The sequence below is a fragment of the Octodon degus genome, unplaced genomic scaffold (genome assembly GCF_000260255.1).
Source record: "Octodon degus isolate 3935 unplaced genomic scaffold, OctDeg1.0 scaffold00244, whole genome shotgun sequence".
NCBI lineage: Eukaryota > Metazoa > Chordata > Mammalia > Rodentia > Octodontidae > Octodon > Octodon degus.
Genome location: NW_004524820.1, coordinates 955,779 through 966,945, shown reverse-complemented (window position 1 = coordinate 966,945; position 11,167 = coordinate 955,779). Strand labels below are relative to the sequence as shown.

Genomic DNA, 11,167 nt, shown 5'->3' with positions numbered 1-11,167 from the left:
GAACTAATAGAACTGCAGAAAATGAAGACTTTATATTAGGGGAAAAAATCCTCCGTGGATAAAGAAAGAGTGAATTAGTCACATGTAAAGAGGAAATTACTGAAATATTTACTTTTTGTTTTTACTCTTTAAAATATTTAAAAAAAAATAAAGATGAGAAAATTGAAAAAGTTAAAGATTTCTTCAAAGCAAGCACTAATATTTGCCCAATCTTGCAAAACTATTTCTATTAAAGTGAGCAACAGATCTGATAAAAAATTGCTAATTAGCTATTCTCATTTTGAAAATCTGCAGCATATGTACTGCTATATGTTGTCCTATTTCTTTGTTTCTATTTGTTGTTACTATTCAAAATAAAATAAAGCAAGACTAAAATTGACAAGACACATAGCCAATTTTCTCAAAACAAGGAAGGAAAATATGCAAATCTAAACAATTAGAAATGAAAAGAGTAAAATCACAAACAACGGACCCTGCAGAAATCCATAAGCTCACCTATACCTACTTTAAAAACTTCTATTCTAGTAAAAGGGAAATGTGTAAGAAATGGACAGATTCCTAGACACATATGAATTACCAAAGCTCAATCAAAAAGACACAAAATTCCTAAATAAACCACCATTCAATGAAATTGAAGACATAATTAAAAACCTACCAACAAAGAAAAGCCCAGGCCTTGATAGATTTACTGGTCAATTCTGTAAGAAATTTAGAGAACAGCTAACCCTACTACTTCTCAAAACTTTTTAATGAAATTGAAAGGGAAGCAACATTCCCAAATTCATTCCTGAAAGCAAGCATTACCTTGATACCAAAATGAGAGAAAGAGCAAAGCAAAAAAGAGAACTACAAGCCAATCTCTCTAACAAACAATGATGTAAAAATCCTTAATAAGATACTGGCAAACAGAATACTGGAAATCATCAAGATGATGCACCATGATCAAGTGGGATTTACCTCAGGGATGTAGGGATGGTTCAATGTATGCAAATCAATAAATGTAATACAACATATTAACAGAACCAAGGACAAAAACCACACGATCATCTCAATAGATGCAGAAAAAGGATTTGACAAAGTCTGGCACACATTCATGATAAAAACCCTACAGAAAAATGAAGTAGATGGTTTCTACCTCAATTTCATAAAAGCCATCTATTACCAACAATCAACATCATACTAAATGAACAAAAATGGAGAGCTTTCACTCTAAAATCAGGAACGGGACAAGATGTTCACTGTCTCTACTCTTATTCAACACAGTCCTGGAAATTTTAGCCAGAGAGAAGTAGACAAGAGAAAGAAAAGGAATAACAAGGAAGAAGTTAAATTATGATTATTTGTCAATAACATGATACTGTACATAGAAGACCCCAAAAACTCCACTAAAAACCTGCTAGATTTAATGAGCAAATTTTGTAGCATAGCAAGATACAGTCAACACCTGAAAATCAGTAATAGCCTTCCTATATACATAAATAACAAACTCACTGAAGTTAGAGAAACAGCATCTTTCACAATAGCATCCAAAAAAATGGAATACCTAGGAATCAATCTAATGAAGGATGTAAAAGACCTCTATATTGAGATCTAGTGTTGAGAAAAAGGAGACTGAAGATAACAGAAAATGGAAAGCTATACCTTGCTCTTTTTTTTTTTTTTTTTTAATCCCTTGCTCTTGGGTAGGAAGAACTAATATAGTAAAAATAGCCATTCTTCCAAAACTATTAACACAGATTCAATACAACTTTGGTCAAAATTCTAATAGCATATTTCACAGAATTAGGAAAAAAAAAAAATCCTAAAATTCATTTGGAATTTAGAAGTGACCTAGAACAGCAAAGGCAATTCTGGGCATGAAAGGCAAGGAAGTGGGCATTGCAATCCTTGACTTGAAATTATACTAAAAAGCTACTATGAAACAAACAGCATGGTACTTGCAATACAACAAAACAAATTACAGGCCTGAAGATCAGTGGAACAGATTAGAAGATGCAGAAACAACTCCAGACATACTCAGCCACCTTATCATTGATTGGTGCCAAACACATTCACTGGAAGTTAGCTTCTTTAATAAATGGTGCTGGAAAGACTGGCTCTATACATCCTAAAGATTAAAATTGGACCTATATTTTTCATGCAGTAAGCTAAATTCAAAATTGATCAAAGATCTAAGTAGTAAAACAGAAAACATTAAAATTTTCTGGAAGACAGAATAGGTAACATTTTTGAAGACGTTGGGGTATGAATAAATATGCCCCCCCCAAAAAAAAACCAAGAACAAAACACCAACAACAACAATAACAACAAAAAACTGCATAGTAACTATCACAGAGAATCAACAACTAGGATCTCACCTTATTAAATAGCTTTTGTATAGCAAGAAAAAACACCAACAAAATGAAGAGATAATCCACAGTGTGGGAAAAAATGTTTGCCAGATGTTCTTCAACAAAGGATTACTACTGAGAACATACAAAGAACTAAAAACCTCATACCTTCAAAATTTAGAGACCGTGGAGATAACTCAGTAGAATAAGTGCTTCCCTGGCAAGCGCAAGGGCCTGAGTTCAATCCCCAGTTCCACACACACACATACACAAAAAAAATAAAAAATAAAAAAATAAAAGACTGAATCAAAAAATGGGCAGGAAATGAATACACACTTCTCAGATGAAGAAATACAAACAAAAAAAAAAGTTCAACATCACTGCCATTCAAGAAATGGAAATTAAAACGACACTGAGATTCCATCTCACTCCAGAAAGAAATCAAGAAATCAATGAGTAACAAATACAGGAGGACTGTGGGGAAAAAGGAACCCTTTTCTCCTGTTGGGAATGTAGACTGGTACAACTACTGTGGAAATTAGTGAAGATTCCTCAAGAGACTGATTAGAGCTCCTATTTGATACAGCTATTCCTCTGCTAGGTATTTTCCCAGAAGAATGAAAGACATATCACAGTGATGTATGTGCACCTATGTTTATAGCAGCACAATTTATCACAGCCAGATCTTAGAAACCACCCAAATGCCCACCAACTGAAGAATGAATAAAAAGGATGTGGTCTTTTTATACAATGGAATACTACTCAGCCATTAAGAAAGATAAAACTGGAGACTTTTACAGATACATGGATGCAATTTGAGACCATACTCATAAGTGAAATAAATCAGACACGCATGTGTAAACAGCTTACTGTCTCCCTAGTGTTGAGAAGCTGAAAGAGTAAAAAATATCCAAAACATACAATAGATATTATAAAATGGAAAGAAACTTTATATATACATATGCTGGGGAGATAGCTCAGTGGCATAGGTATCTGCCTGGCAAGCACGTGGTCCTGAGTTCAATCCCCAGTACCAGGAAAAGGAAAAAAAAAAAAAAAGGCTAATATATATGCTAGTTAAGATGGTTATACTACTAATTTCTCTTAGTTCACTGAAAAGAAAGAATTGTTCTAATATTGTTTGGACAGTTAAATGTCATATTTTGTACTAATTTAAAGACAACAATATATAATGTTTCAAACACTGTTATCCTATTACCTTGCTTTAAAATTTTGGTTTTTTCACTTTTAAAATAAGAAAAATGTTAAGTATAGACTCTAACAGTTCATCAAAACTTATCATAGAAAATTATTCTTATTCAAAAGTAACCAACTATACCACTTTAACAAATTAAAACAGCTTACCATTTGTAAAAAATATCTGTAATTTCCAATACTCTTCTTCTGAGAGAAACTTTAAATCCTTTTGACGCTCTTTCAACAGGTCTTGTTTATCCAAAATCCACTGCAAACTAGAAGTAAAGATGTTAAGATGTACTTGGTAGGAAAATCAATTGGGAAAGTCACAGCAAACACTCAGACTAAGCAGGTTGTTCATGTTCTGAAAAGCACAAAGTGTAAAGTAACCTTAAAGATAATTATTTCTGATATTTCTGAAAAAGCAATTAATAACAATTATCTCACTAACAAACATGAATATGCCCTGAAAAAAATTATCCTCTAGTTGTTTCCTTCTTTCTAGTCTCTTTCTATTGTATTATACTGGACTGATTCTAACACTCTAATATCAAGATTCATCTTAAAATTAGCAAGATTTGACATCTGAAGAGCCCAAACAACACCAGAAAAGTAACACTGTGAGGCATGAGATGTTTGCTTTGAATTGGAAATCTTTTGTACATGGCAGCCTGGCCTTAATTTTTGTTTTCTTTTTGAGACAGGGTTTCACTATGTAGTTCAAATTGGGCTTGAATTCACTTTGTAGCCCAAGCTGCCCTTGAACTCAGCAATCCTTCTGTCTTAGCCTCCCAAGTATGTTCCACAACACCTAGCTAGGCCTTGCCTCTCTTACTATTGCTGAGTTTGTACACTCATTTTTTGTGGGGAAGTACAGGGTCTCACTAGGTAGTTTAGGTTTGCTGTGAACTCACTGTGTAGCTCAGGTTGGTCTTAAACTCACAGCAATTGTACTGGCTCAGCCTCCCAAAAGCTGGGATTGTAGGTATGTGCTACCATGCTTGGCTCCTGTTGCTGAGTGTGGAACTTGCCCTGTGGAACTCAACAAAACACCACTTCAAGTACAAGACCAAAGTACTGATGTTTGTTTCAAATAGATAAAATAGAAGAATGTTTCAAGCCTTCCAAATCTATAAAGAAGGTGGGCTGGCTCTATATTCAGGTATTGCTTCTGCTTTACTAAGACAGACATCATATAGTACCCTTAAAATGAGATTTACTATAGCCTGAAGTGATTATTTGTAGAATGTTAGAAGGCCTAGGACCGTTGGATGGTTAGGAATACCTGGGGAGACTTTCAATAAAATTCTTTTAATAATATGATTTGTAGGGTATGATCAGGAGCAGTATCTTCCACTATAGCCAATCCCACTGATCTTCTAAACATCTGAATACAGGCTCAAGGTAGATTGTTCCAAGACAGTATGATTAGCAGCTTCCCTGGTACATACCAATAAGAGGACATCAGGAGTCTGTGGAAAGGTATGGTCTTACTGTTGTAGGAACACAGCTACCAGTCTGTAATATTACCAAGAAGCACCTAATACTGTTGTGAATGACAGGTAACACAATTTGGAATTACTGTTTCTAGCTTTACATATGGCTTAGCCAGAGCTCTGGTGTCCAATCCAGTGATGTGATATGAACTCGCATGATGAACCAGAGAGCAATTATGAGGCATGTGGACCTCTACATGGGTATTTTAAAGATATGGAAACATGAGAGCTTTTTTGCACTCTACTGAGGGTTTTGGCAAATTGGCTTTGACCTAGACTCTGAAACATAATTTTTTAAATTACATACAAGTAGTTTGGAAAGGCTTCAAATCTAAGAACTGGATATAGGCAAGCCCAGCTCAACCAATCTTTGTACAGTTTTTCTTTACTCTATTTTGGTGTTCTAATGAACTTTGACAAAGTTGTGTTTGCTGAATCAATGGTCTCCCCAGGTCCTCCTGACAGAAAAACAATAGGATGGTTTAGCTTTGCTCATGCATTTGGGTTACCATATTAACCTTTCCCCAAGAGGAAGTGTTAATAATGCATTTATGGTGCCAGATTGGTATCTTCTGTGAAGATGTGCACTGATAGGTAACATTTAAAATGGTTTACTTTCCAAATGTGGGTTAAATGTAGTTGGTTGGCCCCAAACTGGGATAGTTACTTGAATGCATGTCATAGACCTTGATTCTCATTAAAGTATTTATTGGCAGGAAAAACAACAACAACAAAAAACCCCAATGTTTTATCATCTTAACAGCATACTTATTTGTTTTTAATTTTAGTAAGGGCCTACAGGATCTCACTACGTAGATCGGATCAGACTCGTAGTAATTCTCCTGTTTTCAGCCTCCCAAGAGCTGGGGTTACAGGCACCTGCTACCATATCCAGTCTCAAATGCCCTCTCAATGTGCTCCGGGGGCATGGTTGGCATGGCAGGCCAGGATCGAACCCAGGCCTCTGTATCTGCCCAAGCAGGTGCTTTAATCCACTGAACTTTTTAGCCGGCTCTTATTTAATTTATTGTGATACATAAATTATCACTTTGTGATTACTGTGAAATTACTTAACATCAATTGATGGTGGCTTAGACTGATGAAGGATATTCCCAATTGTTCATGATTAAGAGGAATTTGTTCACAAATTCCAGTCATGTTAAATAATAATTTATTTTCAATAATTTCTTAAAAGCAGAACTGATAGATCTACTTTGGTACAATTTTAATGTAATCTGTCAGTTTGCCCTCCAAAAGGTCACCTCAGTTTCATTCCTAGTTAACAGTGATTTGTGTCTTATCATATTTAAGGTTACACTCAGTCTTTCAAATACTTTAAAACTTAAAGGCAAAGAAGGTATCACTGTTTTTTCCTCTGAAGTTTACTTATGAGGTCAAACATTTCCCCAGGCCTTGATGAGCCAAATACAATTTCTCTGTACACTGTTAAGTTTTTGTAAGAGGTTTTCATTTTTGTTACCTGTTCATTAATTTACCAATCAAGTACAAAATACTTAGTGCCCTTCTAGTTTTACTGCATTTTAGTCAGAGGATGTATTTCTGTTCTATTTAAATTTTCTAAAATTGAAAGTACTATGATTTTGCTCAATAGTTTTATATCCACAGTTATTTTATTTTTTAAGGATAAATTTCACAAATGTTTTACGTTTTTCTCATAGTATTTTTTTGTTGTTCTTTTCTTCCCCCCCCCCCCCAACTGGGGATTGAACTCTGGCCCTTGCGCTTGCCAGGGAAGCACTTATTCCACTGAGCCATCTCCCTGGCCCCTTGTTGTTCTTGTTCTGAGGTTTCTTCGCAGTACCCGGGATCAAACTCTGGACCTTGCACCCTCACAGTATTTTGTATGGAGGAAAAAAACCCAAGATTTACAAATTTAGCATTATCATTATTATTATTATTTTGGTACTGAGGATTAAACTTAGGACTCTGTGCTTGCCAGGCAGGCACTTATGCTGCTAAGCTATCTACCCAACCCCAGCAATGTTAATACTACCTGTAAGATTCACCATTATTTTCATGTGCCACTGCGGAAAAACTACCATGTCCCTAGTGTAAGAACATGTGCATCTCAAAAGTATGAATTACAGTTGAGGCTGAGGTGGAAGGATTTGCTTGAGGCCAACCCGGGCTACGTGGTGAGTTCAAGGCAAGTCTAAATTACACAGAAGGACCCCCACCAAATAAATAAATAAATAAATAAATAAAAAGCACAGGGACTGGGGTTCGATCTCTGTCTGGCCCAAGCCCGCCGGCCCCGCCCCCAATGTGCAGTGAACCAGCCACAGAGTCCTGGCACAGGAGCACATATCTGTAATCCCAGTGCTGGGGAGGCAGAAAACAAGGATCACTATGAGTCCAAGCTGGGTAGTGAGTCCCTGTAACAACCAAGTACATTTAAAAAAAAAAAAAATCTTTTTTTAAGGTTAAAAAAAAAAAGACAACTGGCTGGCTGTCAGTTGTCTCAGTTTCTTTTAAAGTTTATCAATTTTTCCACTACTTAAATTTTTGTTTTAACTCTGCCCAAGACAATGTTTTTGTAACAAGCAAAATAAAAGATGATATAATCAGTAATAAAGCATTTATAGCACTTATCTCCACAGAATCACTTTATATCAAGTGAAAAACATGCCTTTTGAAAAATTGGTCTCCAAGTGTGTTGTTTCTTTTCCTCTTCATGAAAAAGACAGGAAAAAAAAATCACAATAAAAATTTAAATGATATTAAATGCTCTTAGCATTAAAATTTTACACTAAAACTACCTTCACTAAGTTCTTACCCCACCCTGTCTTTTTGAGACAGGGTTTCACTAAGCAGTTCAGGCAAGCTCACTTTATGGTATCCTCCTGCCTCAGCCTCCCAAGCGCTGGGATTACAGGTGTACGAATCATACACAGCCATCAAATTCTGTTTATCCTTCAACTACACAGTAGAGGAGGAGATGGTAGCTCAGCGGCATAAGCACCTGCCTGGCAAGCGCAAGGTCGAGTTCGATCTAGGGTAAACAAAAGAAAACAAACTCCCCAAAACCATACAACAAAAAGCCTACTCAGTGTTTAAACCCATCACACCACACCTTCCCCATGCAAATGTAGAGATGTTCTTTATATTAACACTATCTCTTCCTCAGTCACTGACAAACAGAAACTCATTCATAAGACAGGTTGAAGGAACAAACAAAATCACTAGAAAACAGTTGGAAAAAAAATTCAAGAGCTAATAAAATGAGTAATTCTGAGCGCACGTGCCTTACTCCTTATCAACACGCAACTTCAACCAGGCATAAAGCAGCGGCCGGAAGCGGCTAACACGCACTAATTCCCTCCCTCCTCTCCTCAGAATATTTACCCCACTCACGACAAAAGGTGAACGACAAAAGAACACAATGCTGTTCCCCCAACGAAGTCCCAGCAAAAGCAAGCCACGCTGTCCCGAACGGGCGATCACGGGCTACCTACTCGCCGCGTGCTCGCTCGCCCCCACCCGCAGCCCCCGGCCCAGCTAAGCCAACACCCGGAATCAAACACCCCAGCCTTCACCCACCGCCTCTTCACCTTCGCGACCACCCCTCCCCCAAACCGCGCTCGGATGGACATAGGAGTCGCCTCAAAAAAAAAAAAAGCCCATTTCATTTCCGGTCCTGCGGCTGCCCGAGGTCGCTCGGACCGGAGCAGGGATCCAGGCCCAGGCGAGTCAGCAGGCCCTGTCCGCCGCCCCCTGGGAACCGGCCCCGCCGAGAGGACGGAAGATCACTCACTAGTGGGAGCTCTGCCAGAAGTTCCCTGCCATGGAGCACTGTGCGCCCTAATAAAACAGCACCAGCCGGCGGAGCGGGCCGCGGAGCGACCATAGACCCAGGCGTCGGGTGACCGCGCTCCTCGATCTGACCAGCTAAGCTGTGCTCTGCGGCGGCGACGGCGAGAGGAAGACGGTGCACCCTGGTCTCCTTGACGCCGGCTGGCAACATGCGACTGTGTAAAACCCGTTCCTACACACAAAAGTTCCGGCTCGCCCTGTAGTGCCACGGAAAGTCGCAAGCTTATGGTTTGGTGGTGGGAATGTTAAAGTAGGACACCGGAAGTGGTGCTCAGGAAGGCTCTCGCCGAGGGAGGGCTCCCGCGACCGCTTCCGGCCTGTCCCTGCTTCATCTTTGGTCTTAACGGCTGGAGCCACTGTATTAAGAAGTGGCTCGCTTTCTGTCAGCCGGCCGAGATACTGAAAGGGAAGAAGGCCAAGGGCAAGAAAGTGGCCCCAGCCCATGCTGTCGTAAAGAAGCAGGAGGCCAAGAAGGTGGTAAATCTGTTTGAGAAGAGGCCAGAGAATTTTGGTATTGGACAGGACATCCAGCCCAATAGAGACCTCACCCGCTTTGTCAAATGGCCCCGGTACCTCCGGCTGCAGCGACAGAGGGCCATCCTGTACAAGCGGCTGAGGGTGCCCCCTGCGATTAACCAGTTCACCCAGCCCTTCGACCGCCAAACAGCTACCCAGCTGCTTAAGCTCCCCCACAAGTACAGAACAGAGGCCAAGCAAGAGAAGAGGCAGAGGCTGTTGGCCCGGGCAGAGAAGAAAGCTGCTGGCGAAGGGGATGTCCCCACTAAGAGGCCACCGGTCCTCAGAGCAGGTGTCAACACCGTCACCATTCTGGTAGAGAACAAGAAGGCTCAGCTCGTGGTGATTGTACATGACGTGGACCCCATCGAGCTGGTCGTGTTCCTGCCTGCCCTGTGTAACTAGATGGGGGTCCCTTACTGCATCATCAAGGGGAAGGCCAGGCTGGGGCGTCTGGTCCACAGGAAGACCTATACCACTGTCGCCTTCACACAAGTCAACTCTTAAGACAAAGGTGCGCTGGCTAAGCTGGTGGAGGCCATCTGGACCAACTACAATGACAGATACGATGAGATCTGCCATCACTGGGGAGGCAACGTTCTGGGTCCAAAATCTGTGGCTCGTATTGCCAAGCTGGAGAAAGCAAAGGCTAAAGAGCTTGCCACTAAACTGGGCTAAGTGTACTCTTGAGTTTTCTGTACATAAAAACAAAAAATTGTCCTTAATCCAGTGTAAAAAAATAGAAGGTGGCCCAATTTGGGGTCTTGGCATCCTGTTGTCCAGCATTTTAGCACTATAAGAAAGTGTGACAGCTTGTGGCTTCACCTATTCTTGCAATTGGAAAGAAATAATTGATGATTTGGACTTCACAATGCATTGGTTCTCCAGTCCCCACCCTCGCTGTCCAGTACCGGGGACTGAACTCAGGTCCTAACCTATGAAGCGAAATCCCCCAGCCCATTTTATATGATTTTTTATTTTTACCTTTGAAAGAGTGTCTTGCAAAGTCACTAAATTGCCCAGGCTGGGCTGGAACTTGTGATCCACTTCACTCGGCCTCTCAATAGTGCTGGGATACAGGTGTCTTACAGTGAAGAAGTGTGGCTGTATTTTAATGTCACGGAACTACTAATGTTGCAGGATATCTAAAAACATATACACACATGTATTTCCCAGTCTGAAGCACTGAAAAAAAAAAGCTGTTTACAAGATCACGTTCCTGTATTTACCATTTGTATTATTGTAACATTGCCTTTAAAGCTGTTTTCTAAGTGATTGGATATACCTGGAGGTTGTTCATGGATGATCCGAGTTCTGAGGGAATTTAAAAAGTTTTTTCCTTGTGGGTGGAGACCAATTAGGGTGCAGTAAAATTGAGTGTGATAACAATTTTCCTAAGTGAAATAGAAAATACTAGGTATATCAGAAATACCAGGCCCGGTAGATGGCTCAGCGGAATAAGCGCTTCCCTGGCAAGCGCAAGGGCCTGAGTTCAATCCCTGGTTCTGCCAAAAAATAAAAATAAAAATAAAATAGAAATACCAGGGCCGGCCAAATAGCTCAGGGGATTAAAGTGCCTGCAAGCAAGTGCAGAGTGCAGGGGGATGGGGTGTTCCATACCCCAGGTCTGCCATGCCAGCCTTGCCCCTGAGGCCTGCTGAGGTGAGGATTGAGACTGGAGGTAGTGGCACATGCCTGTAATCCCAACACTTGGGAGGCTGTAAGCAGGCAGATCACTACGAGTCCAATCTAGTACTGAGACCCTGAACACCCTGTAGACCCTTCCCTAAAATA

The 11,167-nt window shown here is 40.1% G+C and overlaps 1 protein-coding gene and 2 pseudogenes across 2 annotated transcripts in view; 2 read left to right on the top strand and 1 right to left on the bottom strand.

Annotated features, from left to right (window-relative positions):
• Ccnc (cyclin C) overlaps positions 1-8,983 on the bottom strand; it is a 27,023-nt gene extending 18,040 nt beyond the window's left edge. Inside the window, exons 1-2 of one of the 2 annotated variants that reach the window (XM_004645922.3) lie at positions 8,799-8,983; positions 3,696-3,802 (exon numbers count right to left, since the gene is read on the bottom strand). In XM_004645922.3, coding sequence (XP_004645979.1) covers positions 3,696-3,802; positions 8,799-8,830 — 139 coding nt within the window. In that variant the 5' untranslated portion in view covers positions 8,831-8,983. The remainder of the gene's footprint in view (positions 1-3,695; positions 3,803-8,798) is intronic. The other variant, XM_004645919.3, reaches the window with a different exon arrangement.
• Positions 4,115-5,313, top strand: LOC105740943 (annotated as a pseudogene).
• A 23-nt stretch (positions 8,984-9,006) lies between the features above and the next one.
• On the top strand, positions 9,007-10,316 carry LOC101587408 (annotated as a pseudogene).
• The last annotated feature ends 851 nt before the right edge of the window (positions 10,317-11,167 follow it).